Genomic DNA, 24920 nt, shown 5'->3' on the forward strand with positions numbered 1-24920 from the left:
GAAAACAAACTTGCACTAGTTCTGATCAAACTAGTATGCAAAAAAATAGTGTAGCTGTGGTGGTTGGAGGGGCTAGCTGCCCTAACTCTGTACCTTTCCAAGACACTGGGCACATACGCCGGTGGCTAGCCCCTCCTACTGCTGGCACCACTGCAACTAACCCAGCCCAAGACCACAGAGCATAAAGGTAATGTAAAGCCATCTTTGTACCCTCTCCCTCTCCTGTGAGTTTCTTGGCTGCATCTGAGGGTATGGATGAAGATTTCTATAATGCAATTCTGGTCCTGCATTGTTTACCACATCTCTAATTTGAGAGTATGGAGGTCATCCAATATTCTCTTTTACCATAGTCCCTCTCTTTCTATAATTCCTCCTGCATGACTGAAGGCTCGCCTTGATGGAATCCATTTTCCTCTTTCCCTCAGAGGAAACGGTACCCCTTTATACTGGCTTCCCACTATTTACCTGGGAAGTGCTTATAAAATCTGCCTGCATCATGAAGTTCATTAGGGAGCTGTGACACATACTACTACGCCCTCATTAAGCATCACTTTGTTGATGCTTCCAGGGAGCAGTAAACAGGAGTCTACATGACATCATCATTGGTAGGGATGGTGTTACTTCTATACCTTCATTATAGTGCTACCGTAGTGAGGATTAATCAGTATGATATCTGTAGAACTCTGAAATAGATATTGTTAATTATGCTCATGGGTTCCATGGCCATGAAGCATACACAAATGACTCCACAGTGAGGAGTGCCAATGTCATGAAGTTATTAGTACAATTACATTTTAGCATGATTTCCTCTCTTCACCTATTAGCCTAATGAGAGAAAACCAAGCCAGGAGAGACTGCTGTAAGAATGAATGACTAATGGGAGAAAGAAGATGAGAGTTCCTATAATCAAAAAAGCCGTAGAAAAAGGAACATTTATAAAACGAACAGAAAAAGCATATGCCATATTTCTAGTTCACACAAGAGACTGGAGGAGAGAAAATATGACGCACGTCACCAAAAATGTCTGAATAGCATGGAGGATAGATCCTAGATAGCTGTCACGACAGACTGGGTGCATCTGCACAATCATTTAACTCCAACAAACTAGTTTTAATACTTGGGAAAGGTATCTGGCTACCTCTATTATCTACTGAATTGCACAGCTGATCTGTCACTTCAGACAAATTGTACACCATTGAAAGAGGAAAATGCTTAGTCAGTAACATGCTTAATAAACATTTCCAAACAGATTTCTTACCTACTTTATATTTGATTAACCTAGACACAACTAAAAGATGTGTTAGTTTTCCCTAAGTATGGAAGATTTAATTTGCAGGAATTGAGAGCAATTTTTTCTTTTACCAGACAGTGCAGCTCCTATAGATTCTGGCATTTGAGAAGATATGCAACAACTTGACCCTACGCTACAAATGCTGTGCTTTTTTTTAAGTGAATTACCCATCATGGCATAACCAGTTCACCTCCTTCAGGAAAAATTATGAGATAATGCAACTCAATGTGGGGAGTTTCCTGCCTAAATGGAGAAAGATTCCATTACCCTTACCTACAACAGATGGATTTGTCTGAAGTGTTAATATCACAAGAAACCAGTGATTGAACAGCATGCAAAGATTGTTCTTCAAAGGCCTCAGCTCTTTCCTGTGTTCCAGCAGCTTTGTGCGACACCATCAGAACAAAGTGGTACCAAAGACAGCTTTAGCTGGTCACCACACGATTCCCCACTCCATCGGGGGATACATGGGTGGCACAGAGCTCTTGCTGTGGCCAATGCAGGGGGTATAGCCATTGTGTCCCTCCACTGCAGCAATCCCCATCTGCCATGGCGTACCTCCATCTTGAGCTGTACCCTGTGCTCCTTGACAGCAGCCATAGATCACAGTCATCATGTTTTCTCTGTTTCTGCCTCTTCATGGTGTACAGTATCTTTTCTCATTGTCTATGTTGGGGCTTTTACTATTTCTTGTGGAAAGCATCCAACCGGTCAAGGAAGATTTAACATGCACCAGCCACATGGGCCAAACTCAAGGTCGGACAGTGTTAGTCAAGTAGGAATTTAGTCTGGAGGATGCACTCTCAAGAGCAGATCAGCATCCCCACTTTAATTCAGAAAATGTAACAGACAAAAGATGTCATCAAAACCTTCTGGTTTAGGAAAGGAAAAGGAAACATAAAGGAAAATTATAGCATAGAAATGTTCCACATGATTTCCCTTCAACAAGTGCTGAAAAAAAATCAAGGCTTTATTTGAATAAATGTTACACAACATTCTTTAACATTTACCTCTGAGCAAACCTTAAAAGTGAATCTTCCCCGCCCATTCAAGTCTACAAAATGAAGGAGGCATAGTGACCATTCAATATACAGACAAAAAGGTAGCACAGAGCAAAGCTTAAATATTAAGCAACTAAAGCCAAAAAGTGAAAAGCAATACATTACTGTACTTCCCAGTCATTAAAATATTCCTGACAGTTTCACTTCAAAATGAAAATCTGGTTTCAAACAAAATGGCTGCACTACTTCCCATGAAAATAAACTCATTTTTATGAGCAAATACAGTTTGCTACCTTGTCTATTTTTTAAGCTTTGTTTGCTTAATTTACCCATCTTCTCCAATGCAGAGACTTGCATTTCTCTCACACGATAATGTTCTGTATACTCCAACTGATGTGTGCTAGCACTCTTGCAGGAGAGGCAATAAGAGCACTGGTTAAAAGTCAGATGTCATATAGGCAGGCACTACTGGCTTCCACACACAACATCCATCATTTCTATCCCAGCATGGAATAACCCTGCTATTACAGTCCTGGGCCTTTTTCCTGAGCAGAAACTGTTTTGTGCCATGTTGTCTGGTGTGGTTTTGTTTTCACGTGGATAAAAAGGACTCCCCCAGTGGGGATGAGGACTCCCCCCCCCCCCCCAACATCTACCTGTAATACAATTAGAGTTTGGTCTCCAGAGGTAAAAGGCTGGCACATTAACTCACTGCACCCTGTCCCCCTCTCTCTCTAAGGCTATGTCTACGCTAGAGCTAGGGGTGTGATCCCAGCTTAGCTACACATGCTTGCATGAGGTGTCACTAAGCTACCGCAAGTATAAACAGCAGTGTAGCTGTGGTAGAATGCGTATCTGCAGTGGCAGCATGATGAATACAAACCTACTTGAGACTGGTGGGTACAGTCTAGGCTCCACTAAGCTATGGCTCTGCTGCTGGTACCCAGGCTACTGCGTCAACACTGCTATTTATACTCACGCTAGCTCCATGAGAATTAGCACGTGTATGTGTACGGAAACTGGGAATCACACACCTAGCTCATAGTGCAGATGTAGCCTAAGAGTGAGATGCTTTAATTTATAATATATCTTGGTCACATTTTGGGCAGTGGAGCAGGACCAGACTGCTGACCCTCTGCTTTGACTACATTAGAAAGGAAGAGTACTGCAGAACAATAATTACTATTCTCTATTTTAAAAAAAAAAATCTGCAGTTTATTATGAAAAGTAGCACAATTTGAATCTACTGTACAACAGCAACGTGCAGCTAAAATAGTTTTTGAAAGAAACAGATGCTATGGTTTTGGTTTCTGGTTTTATAAATAAATTATGAAGTTACCATGAATCAAACTAAAATAACTACTAAATCTCTAATATAGAACTGTCTTTGACTATATGTACCACCAATATATCTTTCCTGGGTATAGATTATTGTTTCCCTGCTCTGCTAAAAATATGGATTTGTTACCAAATACCAAAGCAAAAGGGAAAAAATATACATCTATGGTCACCATGATTTGAAATCAAAGGTTACTTAATTCACGATCCATGCACACAGGTTATGAAACCATATTTGTGCCGTTGGAAACCAGAGACTTGGAAAAGGTGATCTCTTTTCAGATAGCCTGTAGAAAGATATTTTACATTCCCTGATAAGATCAGAATATTAGTAAGTAGGAAAAGAGTTTAGTACAAGCCTTTGCATTTCCATGGAAAGAGGAACTTGTACTTTATTAGATCTTTAGATTATGTGCACATTTTCATTTCTCCAAAATAAATATTTACTCTCCCAAGTCAGGCATCCTGTGAATCCCCTTCTATCATTAAGAAGGGCACAGGAAACCATATTGTCAAGAAAATGTGCGCACAACGTTAAAACAATCAGTGGCAAATAAATTAACAAGCCAATACTCTAGCAGTATGGTCAACATTCACTAGCTTCAGCTGAAATAACTATTAGTAAACATCTTTTGGAGAAAGGAAGAAAGAGGATAAAAAATTTGACCTTCTAATTTTGATTTAATGATATTCAAAGAAGTTGATGCAATGCAAATCGAGCAGGGGGCTGGACTCTTGAGGTCCCCTCCAGCCCAACATTTCTCTGATGCTATTAAATCAACTACCATTAGAACCACTGATGGAAACTCTTTTTGTACTAGCTGCCTGCATGAGCTCTATTCTGGGCTGGAAGGGGTGAGGGGAAAACAACGACCTGGCAAACGACTGCTATCCTATCTTAGCAGTATCCATTCTCGAATCCCCTACTGCTATAGCATCACAAGCAAATCGAAATGACTGTACTGTCAGAGATGTAGCCCTTCTTGATATGTTTTCAACAATCCTCAATTCCCAAAGTGTTATATCAGCATAAGAATAGAACAACCATTTTCACAGGGGAAGATTTTTCCCATAAATTAGAGATACATGGAGTTACTGTTGTCATCCTACCCGTAACCTCTCTGGGAAACATTGGTCTCATTTAACAAGACTGTTCATATTTTACAATACAGCTGCTTTCGGACATGCTTTAGATCACGTTATAGCTCTGCTAACACCCATACTAAATACTAACTAAGCCTTGGAGAATGGAAAATGCAGTGCTAAAGTTAAGAATCAAAACAAGAGTTCAAAAGTTACAGTCATCTTTCCAGGCAATTGGCTCCATCACTGGGGCCTGTCAAACATATTGATTAAACCATCACATTAAAAAAAAATTATTCGCAGTGATTCTTCATACTAATAATTCAAGTGGTTCCTTGCACGTACACTTTGTATAGTCTCTCACCATCTCATGCATCATTTATTGCAAAAAAGTTTTATAAAATATTTCCTAATATCTTTTTAAATTTTGAAGAAAATGTACAATAGATACAGGTGCCCCAATGGGATTAGTGGGGGTGGTTTTGTTTAACACATTCACCCTGCCCTTTCTTCCCTCTGTTTAAGATTTCAGAGGAAAAATATGACAATTCAGTCTCAAATTTTTGTCGTTTCTGATGAGCTGGTGTTCTTCGTGGCAGTGTGGTGAGGTTCCATCAAAACAGCAGGTGCCTAGTGTCTCTGAGCTGAAAAGGGGAGAGAAAGGGAAAACGGTTAAACTTCTTCCAGGGTATTGCATATGTGGCAAGCAGAATCTGAGGTTGTCAGAACAGTTATTGTTTCACCTGTTACATTTGGTGCATTCCACAGTAAGAGAAGCTGGGTGGTGGAGGGCTGTCTTAAAATTGTTATAAAACATATGCAAGTGAACAGATCCTTCATCTGTTTGGAGTTAAAAGCCCAAGCCACCAGCCCAGCCCATTTTAAATATCACCCACTTTCAACATCAAGCATTCATTTAAATTTTCAGAGAAGCTTAGAGGTTGTTAATCAACTGCGAATGATTAATATACAATGCCTTTGGGACCATTTATAACTCACTGACTTATAACTCAGAGTGTCAACACATTTGTACTTGGCTACAGAGAACTGAAAGCATGCAATGGAACAGCAAAAATAAAGCTACTGAACACGCTGCCTTTCAGCAACCACTTGGTTCACAGTCTGCAGCTGCCTCACATGACACAGATGAAAATGGCAACAGAAGCAATCCAAGCAATAAACAATTCTTCTACAACACCATCGCCATCTAAGCACTTAGAGTATTACGAAGATTCAGTGTTACAGTATAGGTGCACCTGCCATTTCAGTCTGGTTAGGAAAGCGAAGGAGGTTCCAACAAAACCTGCCCAGTTGTGCTCACTCTTTTTACAATCTTGCTGGAGCTTGCTCAGACTAGAATTGCTTTAGATAGCTATACATATGTTTTCCACTCCCTCCAACACAATGCCTTAAACAATACATCCTGATTAACAGAAAAGACCATGGGTGGGCCTAAGCCCTGACACTGTTGCTGAAAAGATTTAACTTCAGAGAAGAGAGGGGAAGGGAAGCTTAAGAAATCACTTGATACATAAGGGGTGGGATGAGAAGAGAGGATATGAAAACCAGAAGAACAATGATCTGACATAGGAGTGGGCAAGGGGTGTATACTAAGGAGCTTCTCAGTTTGAAGGTGCTTACTGTGCCTGGAAAGTTGACTTTAATAGTAGCATAAAAGTTTCAAAAACAGCTCATTTTAGGTCCTCTGCTCTGCAGTAAAAGGAAGTGAGATGGAGTGGGAATTTGGGAGTGATTGGGCACAAAGGGAAGGAAGAGAGGCGCAATTATGAGGTTTAATAGAATCGTGGATCCAAGCTGAGATGCATCCAATTGCTGCATCTTGGCTAAAAATCTGTTGCATTAGTTTTAATATCTGATACGTCCTCCATTTGGGTACTATGTTCTGTCTTTGCAAGAAAATCAAGTCCACATGCCCTTCAGAGATGAATGAATTGAGCAAGCAGAGCTTCTACAAAGAAAAGGATGCTAATCTTACACTTCCGCATAGGGAGCAAGTGCTGATTTTTGCAAAGTGTATTTTGCAACTGAAATCAAATGACATTTACCATTGGTGCAGGTCACTGTGCACTGAGTATGAAGAAAAATTTACATTTGCTTTCCACAAATGTTAAAATAGACTTTCTAATCTCAAAAATATGACAGGTTGCCTAACACACAGTATGGGTCTTGCTCTTCCGTGGCTGGCAGGCCCAGGGCAGCACAAATGCCTATAGCAGCAGGCTAGGATTAGATAAACTAAGGATCAGCAACCTTTGGCACGCGGCCTGTCAGGGAAATCCGCTGCCAGCCGGGCCGGTTTGTTTACCTGCCACGTATGAGTCCACAGGTTCGGCCGATCACAGCTCCCACTGGCTGCAGTTCGCCGTTCCAGGCCAATGGGGGCTGCGGGAAGTGGCATGGGCTGAGGGCTCTGCTGGCCACCACTTCCTGCAGCCACCATTGGCCTGGAACAGCGAACCGTGGCCAATGGGAACTGCGATCAGCCGAACCTGCAGACGCTGCAAGTAAACAAACCGTCCTGACCCGCCAGTGGATTTCCCTGATGGGCCGCGAGCCAAAGGTCGCCAGTCCCTGAGATAAGCATTGTATTAATTAGCATCACTGCACCCAGGAAATCTCTCTGATGGAAACCTCCATAATGCAAGTATTACAGAAACAAATTCTTGTCAGAAATTCAACAATACTACAAAAATGTAAGAGTACAGTTTTTCCCAACATGTTTAAATGCCTTCGCTCAAAAACCCAGTAGCACAAACACATATAGAAGAGGAACCCTGTGTCTTCAAATCAGTCAGTAGATGAACAGACAATAATCCATATTCCAAATTCAGCCCTGATTTACCCTTCAGCAACACTGCCACGATCAGTCAACTAACTTCAGGGGCTTTGCACAAGAGTAAATGAGGGAAGAATTCGTCCTAATGATTCTAAGCTGTACACTAACATTACTGTTTGTTTAAAGTAAGTAATAGGCAGATGGCATTTACAAACCATGTGGTTTTCTACTGGCCTTTAATAGTGTTAGTAGAAGTTCTAATTTAAGTTTAAGGCCATATGCTTCCTTTAAATGATGCTTAACACAGCATTTTGGACCCTAAAGTTACACACAGTTTTGCCTTTTACCTTTTTACAGCTGGCCTCTCAACATCCCAGGTGACATTCTCATAATATCTAATCTAGCTTCATGTCCTTTAAGATAGTTCACAAGCTTCTGTAGTACCAGCGGACCACAAAAATTCCTTCGATTATTTTTAGAATAACCCAAAGCATGTCTGGTTTACTACACCTAACAAAATGGGATAGTATTGGATCAAACTCCTCCAAGTCCATAAACCATAACCCTTTTTCTTGTGAAGTGAAAGCAACATACTATAATAAATAGAGCTTATTTTGTAAGTCAGAAACACTTATCACTGTCCTATAAAAAACCTTCCCGAAAAATGCATAAAAATATGCATATGTCCATATCAAACAAAAGTACCTTACCAAGTAGCAAATACTAATTTGGACCTCAATTCAGGAAATCACTTAAGCATCTGCTTTAAATTCCCTTGACTTCAATGGGATTAAGTTAAAAGTTAAGTGCTATCCTGAATATGGATACTCTCCTGGAAGAAAAAAAATGTCAGTCTTTAAAATGACAGTCAAACATGTTCTTTGAGCAGTGGATCCTAAACTGTGGTCCATGAACCACTTTCTAGTGGCCTCCAGAGATCTGGCTGGTCACATGGTTTTAATTCTCCTCCTTGGTTCCAGCTGCTAAATCACATTAAATGCAACTTAAACAACACTAAATGCTTTCCTAATTTTACTTGTCCAGGTAAGCTATTGCTGTAGTAGCCACCAATATGTTATGTAACTGCCAGTGGCAGGAAGAGGCAGTCCACTTGATCACAAATGGAAGGGCAGGTGTCTACAAGACTGTCTCTATTAAGATGTTGTCGACACTATGAAAAAAAGTGTCCTTATCTTAAGGGTCCTTAAGATCCTCATCTTAAAAGATACCGTACTCATTTTGTTATAAAACAATTTTACCTTTACCCAGAGCTCTGTTATTTCAATATGATCATAAAATGCAAATCTCGGAAGCCAATCTGAAAAGGAAATTTTCTTGAATAAATTGAAGCTAATACACATCAACCTTATCACCACATATGTGTCAGTGGAAACAGCTGAAATGTACGGTCTGCACATGAGGTACAGGTGCACCAAGTTCAAATGGAAGTAGGAAATTAAGTGAGTGATGAATTCATCAGCTCTAACCTAACTTGTTTTGGGGGATGATTAACTGATGACATACTGCCCCCTTCACTTTAGGCAGGGCTTAAAACAGACAGACCTGCCAATTCACTGTTAACTTCAATGCCCCCAATCTGAATCCACAGTGGTCTGTCAGATAATGTAAGGGAGCAGCAGGACTCGTCACTGTCTGATGTAATATGCTGCCATTTGTTGAGACCTATGGTAGAAAAAACCAAGTTAACAAAAATAGAGCATTCATTCACGATGGTTTAAAAAAAAAAATCACAATTTAGTTGCCTGTCTTCCTGAATTCCTTCCGTGTTGATTTCTTTAGCTTTACAGAAAGCATGAAACGACATGAAAAGGCACTGAAAACCAAATGGAAAATAAGGCGGCATCAACAACCTTTTAAGAACTTAAACTAGACTGGACTTGCAGGGCTCAAGTCTCTCTCATAGAAATAACATTTAGCAAAGAGTACTAGATTCTAGCAAACATCATTTATATGTTATACACATAGAAGGACTTTGTGTTAGATCCAATGTGACAAAATAATTATCTAGAATAACTGAAAGTAGCAGGGCTTGATTCACTGTGGACCTGCACCTGGTGCTGTCATTTAAGCCTGTAAGGGGAGCCTAAAGCACTACCTTTTGATCGGGTAGTGTTTTACACCCACTGTGCACTGGTGTTAACTCTCAACATAAGGAGCAGGGCAAAAGTTAATCAGGCCCATGTATTTTGGTTTTTCACTATAGTCAAAAGCAGAGTGTGGCAATTAAACATCTGACTTGCCACGGTGGCAGAGTGACTATTAACCTACATCCATGGTTAACCATCACTATGCTCACTGTCCTAGATTTCTCTTGCTTCCTAAGAAAGGACATCACGAAAATACCTGCTGCTCTCCCTTGCAAGAAGGTCCACAGAAAGGACACCAATCTGTTTTTCAGAGCTTGAAAATCCTATCTTAAAGAGGTAGGAAGCTGAGATTGTGTCTTACCTAGGGCTCTACATACATGTAAAAACACTTCACAATGCTGTACATTGTATTTGTACAAACCACCAAAACCTGTATTCTTAATTGTGGTAATTTGCTTAAAAATACAACAGATGGTAAATAAACTCTGTCAGTTTGTATTTTGCTTCTCATTCTTTATTAAGAGCAATCACATACAAATAAAACCTCCATGATCTTTATTTTTTAAGAGAGCACGTGGTCCTTCAAACAATTATTCAGTTGAAGTAAAAAACGTTCTGCCTAGGATATCGATGTCTGTTGACGTGAGTACGGTAGGACAGAATATTATGATCGCACATGGTGAAAAAGCAAATGGGGCAGTTGCTCTCTTAGGAAACAAGGGTCCTGATTTCAGGGAAAGATACTTAGTAAAAAGACAAGTAAAGGAAAATCCAGAAAAACATATTTACAAGAAATACTGCTTCTGAATACAGTAAAGCCTTACTAATCCACCGACCCAAAACCTGATGGTGTTACCTCACTCCCACTAATGATTTAATAGGAGGTGTTTTAGTGAGTTCCCATATTACTAATACTGCAGTAATATGAAGTACTATAATAAATAATTAAAACTAAACTACAACTGGCAAAATGAAAGGTACATTTTGTTTTCTTGAGTTTGTTCATTTGCTAATTTGTAGAGTTCAAGAATTTGCAATGGGTCTCCCAGTGGTTAATGAAAATATTTTTAAGTTTTCTATAAAGTGATTACTGGTCCAGTGTTTTATTAATCTCGATGAGAAATTTCACTTAGGATGCCTTATCACCAGCCCACTCCTTGCACAATAAAGCTATTATTTATTATTATTATTAAACATGTAAATTGCTGTAATGCCTAAAGGCCACACCAGGTTGGGTGCTAGTGTGTCTGATGCTGTACAAACAAAAAGATTCACCGAGTCCACTCCTAACAAACCAGTTACATCAAAATAAGTTCTTATCATTGCAGAGTTTCTCTTCTTGCGGCCTCAAATTCTTATTCAAAAACATCAGAAGGGCACAACAGCTGTATTAGCTGTCCTGCCACCAGCATTACTGAAAAAATAGTGTAGAACAAGCACCTAGGAAATCACTTGTGATTCATTTTCTAGATCACTTAGTAAAAAGTTCCTTATGCTCCAGCAAACAGGTTTAATAGGAGCTATTGGTAATGAGAAAACAGTGGCGTCAAAAAAACAAAACAAAAACCTTTCACTTCTTGAGGCCTTCTCTATACATAAAAGCTATACTAATTTAACTAAATTAATTTAGAAACCAATGTAGTTAAATCAGGGCAACCACCCTGTAAGGTACCCTTCAATTGGTTTGAGAGTGCCTTACATTGATTTATCATAGGTCAATAAGGAATCGATGAGTTAAATTGATATAAGGACTTAAACCAATTGCAGAGCATCCAGACACGGGGGCTCCCCCAATTTAACTTTGCTGGTTTCTAAATCAATTTACTTAAATCAGTACAACTTTTGTTTGTAGACAAGGCCTGACTTAGCAAGATTAGAGAACCACGTTCTCTTTAAAATGTACTAACTACAAAATGAAACCACATATGTGCTGTCACACATTTCCTACTCTCCTTCCAGGCTCGCAAAACAAATACCATAGAGGAACATTTCTCATCCTGAGGAATCGCTTGTTGTGAGTTATGCAAAATGCTGACTGCTGATGTAAAGGACAAAAGGTACAAAGAATGACTGAAAACTGGAGTTGCTGAAAAGAATGAAGTGTGATTGGATCTTCAGAGGCCAATGCTTCTACATTTCTAAGCTGCCTGTGTCAGTATAATGTCTGTCTCCTTAAATGCCATCACCCCTGTGAATGCAACTGTTTATCTGTTTTATCAGTTATTTCATTCAGTGGGCTTCACTGCATCGTACAGTCAGTGATCTCTGATAGGAAAGACATTTTGACAGCAGCACTTGACTGCTATTAACAGACCTACAGTGGTCTAGACAGTACGGTGGGACTATTTATGTGTAGGGCCCTACCAAATTCATGGTCCCATTTGGTCAATTTCACAGTCATAGAAATTTGTAATTTTTAAAATCCATGATTTCAGATATTTAAATCTGAACTTTCAGGGTGTTGTAACTGTAGGGGTCCTGACCCAACTCTGAAGGCAGCAGTGCAGAAGTAAGGCATGGTATGGTATTGCCACCCTTACTTCTGTGCTGCTACTGGTGGGATGCTGCATTCAGAGCTGGGCACCTGGCCAGCAGCTGCCGCTCTCCAGCCTCCCAGCTCTGAAGGCAGTGCAGAAGTAAGAGTGGCAATACTGTGACCCCACTGCCATAAACATGTGACACCCCCTCATGACCTTCTTTTGCATCCGGACCCCCAGTTTGAGAAACGCTGGTCTCCCCTGTGAAATCTGTATAGTGTTAGGTAAAAGTATACAGAAGACCAAAGACCAGCTTTCATGGTCCGTGACGCATTTTTCACGGCTGTGAATTTGGGAGGGCCCTATTTATGTGGACTGCTGGAGACTATGAATAAAAGTAGTGTAATACTCTTTGATCTTGTCCACATTAAAAAACAGTATCATTATCAAAGCAACTGCAAGCTATTGTTGCAGGACTAATATAAACAGGGCTTCGGCATTTTTACCACTATCACGTAAACCTGCTCTACCTGACCGATGCCTATACCTGGAGCTTAGCACTAGTGTAGCTGCATCACTGCTATCACTGTAACACAGGTTCTAATTTTTTTAATGGACATTCTCCAGAGGTGGCCTTGAATCCAAGAGGCGTCACACTACTTATTCTGGAGCAGAGACAATGGCAGTCAGCAAGGGGAAAGACACAGAAAGAAAAAATGCAGCTCAGGATGATAAGGCAAGTTAAAACCTCAATATCCCCCCTAGTGTGCCTGAAAAAGGGAGGGAGGATCTGAAAAGAGGAAGGAGCCCTGGTTCTCAAATGGAAGCCCAAAAATTTAAAACAGTACTTAAAATTACCAAATTGTCTGTTTCTGCATAGAGAACTAATAGTAAAGTTTTGCTACACACAAAACCACACCACAGGAGACGCAGTACACTCTGTATTACTGCTACTAGTTTATAAACACCCATCTTTTAATTAGTTTTTTGGAATTAAGTTAACTTTATTCTCCAATGAATGAACTACAAAAAAGTAAGTCTGGCTGTTGCATCCCTTCCCCCAAGCCTATCTGAGAAAATGTTCTGGCTTTTGACTAAGTTACAGCCGACCTACCAACAGATTCATATTTTCCTTACTTTACATCAGTTGTCACTCACTCAAACATACACACTGAGAATTTCCAAAACATAGCAAAACCAGCTCTATGATATAATCTGAAACATCAACTGACAGCTAAAAATAAAAGCCTGGATTTTCCATGGAGTTTAAGAGAGTTAAATGCCCAACTCCCATTGAATTTGAATGGGATTTAGGTACCCAATTCTCTTAAATGTCTTGGAAAATCCCAGCAAAATATCATGTTAGCATGAGATTCCAGCCTGAAGCAAGCATTGGCCCAAAGCCATTTTTATTTTCATTCTTAAAGGCAGCCTGCAAAGAAAGTAAATGTGTTCGCAACCTTTTTTTCTCCTTTTTTTGTGTATAAAGATGACATGAAAACTTGTTTTTGAGAAGAGGCATTTTTCACATCAAGTTTTGTCTCCCTTGTTTTCTAGAGACTCCTTGGACAACTACAGGATTGAAGTGGCAGCTCCTTCAGCCCTTGGTTGCAAGCTTTCTTCCCCACTGTCTTCCAGGCATCCGAGTTAAATGAGTGTTATCAACACCACCAAACTGAGTAAAAAATCTCTTCCCCTTACAATTGCTTATGTAATTGCTCAAGTTGCAGTGGGGGAGGTTTAGAATGGATATTAGGGGAAACTTTTTCACTAAGAGGGTGGTGAAACACTGGAATGCGTTACCTAGGGAGGTGGTAGAATCTCCTTCCTTAGAGGTTTTCAAGGTCAGGCTTGACAAAGCCCTGGCTGGGATGATTTAACTGGGAATTGGTCCTGCTTTGAGCAGGGGGTTGGACTAGATGACCTTCTGGGGTCCCTTCCAACCCTGATATTCTATGATTCTATGTTTAAGTCTCTTTTGATGTTAGAATTCCACAATCTACTAAGAAATCCTCAATATGCCCTACAATTTCTAATGAAAAAAGAAGAGAAAATAACTTTTCCCATGGGAGAGAAACAAGGTAGGAATCTCCTTAACTCATAAAAAGGGTGCAATGAATTTTTGATTCTCTTTGCCAGTCACCTTTAAATTAAGCTTTCATGGATGTCCCTGACGGGTTGAAACCATGTGATCTGTCAGCAAAAGGCAACTTGTCCATTTCCAGTTCCAGCAGCTATAATGAAACTTGCTGTATACATTTACCTTCCTGTGAAAAGTAATTCTCTGAGAAGGTATAAGACTCTTCCATTACATTCCAGCCAATCAAATCTAAATCTCTAAAAAGGTATTAAACCCAGGATCCTGTGCAGAAAGACCACTAAGACAGAGATAATTTTAACTATATTACTAGTTTTTTTAATCATTCATTGATTAAAATAAATTAGTACATAATGTTAATTTTAGTGCTGGATGTTTTAGAAAAACAGGTCCTAACATGCACCTTATTAATATCAATATTGAAATGATGAGTTTTGGTCTCAAAAAGACAAAAGAACATTAAATAACATGTAATTCTTTATGAAGTGCTTATTCACATAGATGCCAGTATCATCTGAAGATATACTTCCTGCCTTTACTTTTTATTGGTCCTTAAAAAGCATTTCTTCGGTTCTTGTTAGAACCACAAAGCAGCTAAAGTAGGGATGGCCAAACTTACTGACCCTCTGAGCCACATACGATAATCTTCAGAAGTTCAAGAGCCTGACATGCCTGCTGGGGCATCTGCCCTGCGCAGAGGGGAGTCTCGGGGTTTCAGACCTGCAGGAGGCGCCTGCTGGGGCTTTAGCCATGTGGGGCATGCCTGCTGGCTTCAGCCCCACGGAGGCACCTGCTGGGGCTTTGGGCTTCAGCCCCGCTCCTGCTGAAGCCCTGAGCCCAGTCAGGTGTGTCCTAAGCCCTGACAGGTGCGTCCACCATGCCGCAGGGCAGAAGCCCCTAGCTTCCCCCCCTTTCCCCAGTCTGGTAGAAGGGTGAATGTGGGGGAGGGACGTGCGGGGCTCCACAAGCTGCACTTTAACTGTAAAAGAGCCGCATGTGGCTCGGGAGCTGCAGTTTGGCCACACCTGAGCAAAGACATCATTACACCTTAGACTCAAGCTAACTCTTCTTAGACACCTACAATTTGGCTCATCTTCAGAGGAACTATCAGAACTTGTTTCACGGTATCTACAATTTTGAAATGCTGGCAGGGCATAATCAAATACCAACCATAAATATAAATATCTTCTCCAGAGCCCAGCAAAAAGTCTAGGCACAGTTACAATCAGAAAAGCAATAACTTCTAATTCAATAGAGATTTGTGCTGTATCACAGTAAGTCAGTCAGTCTTCCCTATTTTATACACCTGTTATCACAAATACAAAGCAAATACAGGTGGGAGAGTAAGCAGAATTTAGTTTGTGTATCACCATCATTAAACTGAGTTCTAGTTGCAGAATCTATTATTGATGATAATGCAGAAGCAGGACCTGAACCTGCTCCCTAAGGACTAGATCATGGAGTTACCTACAAGCCCTGGGCTACCCCAGGAGCACATTAGGCACCATATTTTGATTCAGAGTCACCATTTGATCCCTGCTTCCCCTTTGGTCCAAACTATACCTTGTGCCTCTTACTTACCCTCTGCACCAGCTTCTTTGGATTGAGGGTTGAAGGAGAAAAATAAAACATCCAGTCTCCACCTTCACAGGATGGGGAGTAACATCCCTGAAGCACCAGCTCTCCCCCCCACACACAGATCAATGATGTGGGGAGCCTACACAGATGAATAAGGTGGTGTCTTTGGCCATGTCTATACATACAGCGCTGCAGCTGTACCGATACCGCTGTGCTGCTGCACTGCATCTGGTGAAGACGCTCTACGCTGACAGGAGCTCTCCTGTTGGCATTAAAAAAAAAAAGCACTCTGCGAGCAGCAGAAGCTATGTCGGTGGGAATTCTTCTGCTGACATAGTGACGTGCACAGTAGTGCTTATGTCAGTGGAACAAACTATATCCCTACAAGCAACTCAAGCCACTCCTTACCACATTATTCTTGATCCTGTGTGCCATTCAGCTTTGCTCTCCTTCTAGTCCCACAACACCCAGTTCTTATGGCTACCTTTACAACACCTAGGTGAAAATAAACGGACATGATATCTCATCTCAACCTTTCATTATTGTAAGTGTTGTGTGTAACTTTGCTCACCTCCATGTTTACTAACTCAGACTCATAGATATTAAGGTCAGAAGGGACCATTATGATCATCTAGTCTGACCTCCTGCACAACGCAAGCCACAGAATCTCACCCACCCACTCCTGCAATAAACCTCTCACCTATGTCAGAGCTATTGAAGTCCTCAAATCATGGGTTTAAAGACTCCAAGTGCAGAGAATCCTCCAGCAAGTGACCCATGCCCCATGCTACAGAGGAAGGCGAAAAACCCCTGATTTATTGCACAAAATAGTTAACTTCTATCCCCCTAACAATGGACTGCTAATACGCTTGTTACTTCGTGTTTAGTCATTTATATGACAATGTACCTGCTGTTCCTATTCATATCGTTGCCTGTATAATCTCAGGTATATTTTATGCCCCTTCTTGTAATTATCCATTTGAATAAATTGTAAATGAAAGGAGACAGGAGCTGAATTAACCTATTATAGTTCATTGCTTGTTCTTGGTTATTAGCTTGTTTCCTAATCTCCTCAGGAAATAGACCAATTCTATTTCCATATACTGCTTCACAAAACACCCATCAGGATGACATCATGATACACCTTCCTACTGCTACTCTGGTCCACTTAAGTGATCCTATTGTACATCCAAAAGCAAAAGTTGAAGCGCAGCATGCAAGTCTTGTGGCATTTCAAGATTTAAGAAAGTGTGGTAGCTTGCATTGCACCTTAAGCTGGCATTGCATGTTACAAGTCTTATGTCAATTTTCTATTGGCATGATCCATTAAGGTGAGCCTGGCTACCCTGAGAACAAGACACTTTTTTTTTTAAATGTGGTTTTATCATACCCTGAAAAATCTTGAAGTTTCTTAGACCTAATACAGTTTAGCCAAATAAAAATCCTTTCAATCCTGAAATCGAATGAAGAAACTGTTTTACTAGTCAAGTATTAGAAGCTAAGTAGCATGAATGTTGTCATTTAAATATCTGTATTGAAAGTTATAGCTCATAGAGATTTAATGAAATAGAGTTCTTAAACATTTGTTTTTAATTTCCTGTAGAACTTTGCTCAATAGAAGATGCAAACAACATTCACATTCAATTTCATATGTGGATGAATGACTGTATTTTTACTCCAAACCTCTGAGACAACGGTACTTACAGGGATTTATTGGGATTATATTCTCTCCCCTTCACATCAGATGCTTCTAATTTAGCTTTAGAGGCCTTCAAAGAAAGTTACGTTTTGTATCCACATTCATGGCTGACACCTATTTTCTCACTTGAAATAATTTGGGTAGATAACAGCTGTACTGAAAAAGAACTGCAAACCCCATAATCCACTGGCTGTGATGTATTCTCTTAGGCTGGCAGCAAGTTAGTCAAGTCACCGCTACCCTTTACTGCAGCATAACACTTTCCTTCATAATACACAGGTTGCTGACAGTTGATCAAATAGTACATTTTCACTTTGGCACTGGTTAGTCCTCAGCTGGAGTACTGTGTCCAATTCTGGTCACCAGTGTATAGAAAGGACGTGGAGATACTGAAAAGGATCCAGAGGCGAGCAACAAAGACGATCAAAGGGATGGAATGCAAGCCATATGAGCAAAGGCTGAAGGAACCGGGTATGTTTAGTTTGAAAGAGAGGAGATTGAGGGGGGGCATGATAGCAGTCTTCAAATACTTGAAAGGCTGCCATAAAAATATATATATATATATATATATATATGCAGAAAAGTTGTTCTCTCTTGCCACAGACAGCAGGACAAGAGGCAATTGGTTCAAACTACAGCATAGATTTAGATTAAATCTCAGGGAAAACTTCCTAATTGTAAGAACAGTAGGACAAAGAAAAAGACTGCATAGAGAGGTTGTGGAAGCTCCTTCGCTGGAGATTTTGAAAAGGAGGCTGGATAGCCATTTGTCTTGTATGGTGTAGCCACAACAAATTCTGCATCTTGGCAGGGGGTTAGACTAGATGACCCTTTCGGTCCCTTCTATTATTCTATGATTCCAGCAGTACCATGTGCGCTAACAATTACATAGCTTAGTTACACAGGATGCACCATCCCAGCACTGTAAAAACAAATGCACCTACTATCAGGTATTTGAGAGTCATTAAAATGATCTAAAATTGATTTAAAGATACACCTCTACCCTGATATAACAGGGTCCTCGGGAGCCAAAAAAAATCTTACCGTGTTATAGGTGAAACTGCGTTATATCCAACTTGCTTTGGCTCGAGCATTTCCGTTATTAATAGTCACCTCCTGCCCCCTGACTCCTCAGAACCCCCCAACCCATCCAACCCCCCCAGCTCTTTGTCCCCCGACTACCCCCTCCAGAGACCTCCTGCCCCAACCACCCCTCCCAAGACCCCATCCTCTAAGACCCCTGCTCCTTCTCCCCTGACCGCCCCCTCCAGAGACCCCCCCCATCCCTAATCACCCCCAGGACCCCACCCCCTACCCAACCCCCCTGTTCCTGTCCCTTGACTGCCCCAACCCTTAACCACACCCCTGCCCCCTGACAGGCCCCCAGGGACTCCCACGCCCTATCCAACTCCCCCTTTCCCCATCCCGACTGCCCTACCCCCAGAACCTCCGAACCATCCAACCCTGCCTGCTCCCTGTCCCGACTGCCCCCGAGACCTCCGGTCCCTTATCCATCCCCTCAGCCCCAGCCCAGCACCCTTAACATGCCGCTCAGAGCAACGTGTTGGAGCCAGACACGCTGATCTGCCAGAGCGTGCAGCCGTGACCCCCAGAGCACTGCTTTACCGCATTATATCCGAATTCGTGTTATATCAGGTTGCGTTATATCAGGGTAGAGGTGTATTAGATTGTGAATATACTGAAAACCACAGGTACAGCACAGCCTGTGCTCACAAGTGGAAACATCCATTGGGATCTGGTGAGCACATTACACAATTTCTGGCAAATACAGAGCAGGTTGCATTGGATTAACCTCAAATTTTCCACCACTTAATAGTCCCCAAGGTCAGGATAATAAGGTATGAGATACAATTGCAGCTGTCTACAGTTAAAAAATTTTATCAATCCTTAACATTTGCTCCACCACTAACTCAACTAAATCTTTGGACGGAGAGTACACCACAGCTACTTTTCCAGGGTTTAAAAAGAAGACAGTGGTGAAAGCAAGCATTTTAGGCAATTCATATAAAGTACTGTGGTGCAAAGAACTGACGGGTTTTAGGTTATGAGACTAAGTACTAGAGAACAGTTTTTGTTCTTGATATTACATGTGCAAGATTTGTGCTATCTGTTCTACAAAAAGTAATTCACTATAAAGACAAAGTGTGTGTGTGTCATGACCACTCATTCCGTAAGACAAGCACACAGAGGTTCTTGTGAACTTATATTTGAAATAGATTGTTTCTTTCCCATCTCACTGAACGAAGTCTCTGAGCAAACTGACTATATATGCTAGTACTATGCTACTCTTATATGTATTACAGAAGATACTATCCAAAAGTTCTAAATATTTTAGAAAGTTGCAGCGAATTAAATATCCAAGTATTTTACCTCAGATTTTTGGCTCAGAACATCAGATGGCTTTTATGATGTGGGATCACTTCATTTTGAGGTGCCTGACAAACTAGATATCAATCTGCTCTATACATCTAGAGATGTCTAAAAAAACCACAGTGTGAATTTTTTGTCTTCTGAAAACAGCCTGCTTTAAATCACAAAGTAAGGCTTATTTACTGAAATACTGTAATTGTTTCTGTTTGCAGGAAAGAATATATAATACCAGAGTGAAACAGGATTTCACATTATGAAAATTTTCATTGTGTGTTTATTACTTTCAAAAAGCATTGACTGACCTCTTGGAATTTGTTTAATTGTTCAGGGAAAAAACCTAGTATAGTTGGAAAGTTAATTAGCATCCGAGCAAAATCAATTTGGACCAATATGTATGTGTGTGTGGTTTTTGGGTTTTTTTAGAAAACATACTAGATATTCAATAGTTACATGAATGTGATATCAGAGGAACTGAACACGGTTGGAAGAAACTCAGTGTTTTGGAAACCAACTGACTTGTCAGTTGCAAGGCGGCATATTAATCTTCTAAAACTGCATCACAATAAAGATTCTTTAATGGGTTCAATCATTAAATCCTGACACTGTGTATTTTAGTTTTACAACTACATTCAATTTAAGTTTAAATTTGTATTCCTCATCTCTGCTTTGCCAATATGGGCAAAATGGAAAAACTTGGGATGGGAATTGTTCTGGAATGAATGCAGCCAAATTCTTCACAAGATCGTACAAAGCTGAAACAGGGGGAAAAAAAAAAAAAAGATATTAACTCAAATGGTCAGGTACAGACCAAAACTAGGAAGGAAAAATGTAGATCAACTGCATGAAAATGCCCCAACACTGAGCAACAGACATGCAAGAGTAGCTAACAATAGTGGAGATTGGGCTTAATTAGCTTTTGACAGATGAAAAAAATGGTGATTGAAAACATTTCCCTACTGTATAAGTCATATTTTCTGTCTATAATTCAAATCTATGGAACAGAACTGAATTTATGGAGAAATAATTTGACAAGCTTTATCTAAGGCAAGAGCTCTCTACAAGAGCCAGTTTTTGGGGAAATAGATGAATGCTTAGTCTCAAAATTAGAACCCTAAGTATATACCAATAGTACTTTACAGCAAACAATCTTTTAAAAGTGCTGAATGAGAACGAATTTACATTTTAAAGGGTGTCTCTCCTCTAAATATCATGTACACAGAAAACACCCTAAAAAATTTTCAAAGCTTTTTGAGAAACACACACAAGTAATTCAGATTTAGTCGATTTTATTTACAGTTTTTGTACATTTCAGAGCATTACACAATTACATATTCTCATTTTCTGACCTGCAAACAGATACCTTAAAACGGAAATATTAAAAAAAAATATGAAGTTAGATACATCCAAAATGCAACAATTACACATCTGACAATTCACAAAGTGTAATTTACTAGGACGTATCCTAAGAATTTAGTAACAACCAGTCAGAAGAAAATCTGACTAATTTCAGCAATCAATTATTTACACATTCAAACAAAACCTCTCTTGCTCTAAACTCCCAGACAAGTGGCCTGGAAGATTTTTCAGTGGAAGAAAGACAGGAAGTTATGATTCACACCTATGCAGCATTAACAGCCCTTGATCCCAAAATTCTGAGAAACATTTCAGCTTTGCCTTTGGGCAAGAGGCATCCCCTCAGCTTGTCAGACCCTGAAGTGTCGTACTTGTGCCCCTGTGTGCATAGAAAGGCTGAGCGTTTGGGAAAAAAGTGGTCACCAAGACCCCATTTAATCTGGCCTTTAAACTCTGTTTAAAGGGTTTAGTTAAATTGGTTTCTAACATAATTTAAACTGGCCAGTGTGGATGAAACCAAGCATGTTTTTAAATATGGTTTGAACTCACTTTGGCCCCATTCACACTGACCAGCTATATGTATAGAAACTACTTAATGCAGAAGTGTTGAAACAAGGTTTAAAGGCCAATATAAACAGGACTTAAGGTTCTGCACTTCCCCTGGTGGGCCACCCAGGTCACAGCTATTACTTCCATCCCTTGTTTACCCTTTGCCATATAGTGACTAGATACATACCGGCTAGAAACTACTAAAAATTCCCTGCAAATAAACTGCCTTTCAGCTGAGGCTATGGCTCCTATGCATGGGAGGAGTTTTTAATTTAAAAAAAGATTCTCATTTGAAAAATACTGAAGTTCTCACTTTAGATTAATTTTGATTGCATGTTCAATTTGTTTAGTTTAACTTTTAAGAAACTGCTACAAATCAGAACAATTTTAGTATAAAAAGAGCAGCCAACTGAGTGCAACGTTCTGAATTGGCCAAGTCCTTCATGGTAGTTCTCTAACTAGGCTATAAATTTTGTGGAGCCTCCAAATTCTTGCCTACCTTACTTTCCACGTTCACGTTTCAAACTGTGTCAGCAGGGCCCGAACTTCGGGAGTCAGCTGCTTAGCAGCCTTAGCGGCCTCTGTGATGGCCTTGCGGTAAAGGCCCTTTCTCTTCTTATTAAAGCGCGACTGAAAGTTTTCTAAAAAGGGGGACAGTTGTGAAAGAGCAAGAAAAGATGTTGTTGGGGACCCAAACCACGAAATGCGGGCCTCCTGTCGAACTAAAAGGCCATTATCTTTCCGGCTCACAGTTATAGTAAGAATACGGGCTGGCCACCAAGGGAAGCCATAAATCTTGGCCCAAACAATGTCCCCTACACATATGGTCCTGCCATCTGGTGTGACACATTTAGAGACGTTTTTGGAAAAGACTTTCATTTTCAAGGAATTACTGAGCTTTTTCTCTTCCTTTGAAGAGGAGGAGGAGGAGGAGGAAGAGGAAGGTGCATGCATGCTGCCTGGAGGAAAATCAAAGCTTTCAGTAGAACTACACTCAGAGTTGGTGGATTTCAAATCATCTGTGCTATCACTACTACACACTGATGCACTGGAAGAGTCAGATTTCTTTTGATTAAGGGTCATGTAAACCGTTATATTGCTTTTGCTGCCTCTCTTGCCCAATGTCTGGTGTTCATCCTGATCAACAGTTACATGCACTTCACTTGTGTCCTGAACCTCACTGCTGGCCTCTTCAGGGCCTTCTGAGGGGCTCTGATTTTCTGAAGGGGCCTCACCTGCTGAGCGGGTGGAGGAGCAGCGAGACTGGGGCTTAGTTGCCATCTTGCCACTCCGTATTTTCTCAAGTCCTGTCTTGAGAGATGAGTCGTTTTCTTCATTCCGGTACCTTTGTGGTTTTAAACGCAATCGGGGTGGGAGGGAACCTGAGCTGGTGTTCTGAAGACGCCGTGTGAAATGGACCTTTGAATGTGCATTTTTGGAAGTGGAAGTTGCACTCTGTTTCTTTTGTGCCTTTTCTTTGGCCATTTTCAAAACTTCCCGAGCTTTTGCATGATCCATGTTTTTGCTCTGGAGAACTTTTTTAGTATTTAACTGAGCTTTCGAAGTGTTTGCTTGAGCAGAAACTTTAACTACTTTGCTTCTGCTGTGGGCAATATTTGAAACTTTGACCACAGCATTTCTTTTCTGGCTTTCATTTTGGCTTTTTCCATCTACTTTATGGTCAGTTTTAAGTCTTTTATTCACAGTAGTCACACTCTCATTCCTTCGCTTTTTATGATCCTCATATTTTAAGCAGTCACTTGCATTGCCACTTTTTTTAATTTCTTTTTTTTCTGCAACAACACTGTTTTTACATTTGTCACATAAGACCTGCCTGGGTCGTAATTTGATAGCATTCATAATAGAAGTGGGTTCCTCCCTGTACATTTTCCGTTTGGGCCGCTTAATTTTTCGGGGCGGAGGCTGAGGTATTGATTGGTTATACGTGTCCCTGATAAACAATGGAGGAGGATATGGCGCTCCCTCATGGAAGAGGGGAGGTGGTTTAGAAGTCCATAGGCTTTTAGCGAGGCTAGGTTCTGATGGCTGAATGGGAGAAGAGGAGTTATCAGGGACTGCACCACTGGCTTCACACTTCACCTGTGTCTCATCTTGGAATGGTTTACTTTGGAGCTGCATGGCTTCAGGTTTATCCTTGTATTCCCTTTTAGGAAATATGGTCACAGGGATTCCATGGGGTCCAAACCTTAAAGGGGAAAAAAAAGAATTTTAAGTGTCTTCATTTTTTACTACACTGAAACAAGATATTTTTAAGACGTCCATGCTAAGGAACTGCTATTTTTAAAGACATTTTAGCTATCTATCCAGAGTCTAAGAATGTAGTTTTATTTTTCCTCAAAACAAGACACTGGACCTATAAGTTTAACAATATATAGTTTGTATAAGGGCATGGCTACACTGGAAACTTCAAACCGCTGTTGCGGGAGCGCTCCCGTGGCAGCGCTTTGAAGTGCAAGTGTGACCACGCGCGAGCTCCCAGCGCTCCTGATAGTCTACCTCTACGAGGGGATTAGCTCCCAGCACTCGGAGCCTATTTACACTAGTGCTTTAAAGCGCTCTGACTTGCTGCGCTCAGGGGGGTGATTTTTCACACCCCTGAGCCAGCAAGTTAGAGGGCTATAAAATGTAAGTGTAGCCAAGCCCTTAGTCACTGAACACAGGCTCCAGACTCATGAACAAATCTTACACAATAGTATCAATTTCTGAAGCTACAGTTTAAGTGGTTACCACAAGAAGCCCTAAACACACATTACTGTAGTCTAGTCTCAAGATCTCACTAATAGAAACAGGATCTACTTTGTAGTTCGACAGAAAATGAATGCTGAGAGATAGCTAATTCCAAAGGAGAGTGGATTTATCACCTCCCCACAAAGTCAGCACAAATTAAATTGCATGCTAATCCAAATGAGACACAAAATTCCTAGAAGTCTTTTGTGCAATACAAAAATATTTAGAATTTTTTTTAGAGTTATCAAAGCAGATTCAGTATGTTTTAAAAGTATTCAGTATATACATGCTAGTACCTGTTATAATGGATAAAATAAAATGTAAGCGATAGCAACCTTCATGCTTAATACACAAGAAGTTTTCCTTAAGAACAGTACTTGATCATTTGATGCATTACGTACAGTCTGAG

At 40.5% G+C, this 24920-nt stretch overlaps 2 protein-coding genes across 5 annotated transcripts in view; one reads left to right on the forward strand and one right to left on the reverse strand.

Moving 5' to 3' along the window:
• The window catches only part of TTC1 (tetratricopeptide repeat domain 1), a 68240-nt gene extending 54260 nt beyond the window's left edge, over window positions 1-13980 (forward strand). Inside the window, exons 8-10 of the transcript XR_013636155.1 lie at window positions 11578-11769; window positions 12723-12831; window positions 13653-13980. The gene's annotated coding sequence lies outside the window, so the exon portion shown is untranslated. The remainder of the gene's footprint in view (window positions 1-11577; window positions 11770-12722; window positions 12832-13652) is intronic.
• Window positions 2212-24920, reverse strand: part of PWWP2A (PWWP domain containing 2A) — a 39812-nt gene continuing 17103 nt past the window's right edge. For 2 of the 4 annotated variants that reach the window (XM_073355864.2, XM_073355866.2), the window contains one exon: window positions 18914-23969. In XM_073355864.2, the coding sequence (XP_073211965.1) occupies window positions 22277-23969 (1693 nt within the window). In that variant the 3' untranslated portion in view covers window positions 18914-22276. Of the gene's footprint in view, window positions 5358-18913; window positions 23970-24920 lie in introns of those variants that run through there. The other 2 variants (XM_073355863.2, XM_073355865.2) reach the window with 2 other exon arrangements.

Source organism: Lepidochelys kempii, chromosome 8 (genome assembly GCF_965140285.1).
Source record: "Lepidochelys kempii isolate rLepKem1 chromosome 8, rLepKem1.hap1, whole genome shotgun sequence".
Taxonomy (NCBI): domain Eukaryota; kingdom Metazoa; phylum Chordata; order Testudines; family Cheloniidae; genus Lepidochelys; species Lepidochelys kempii.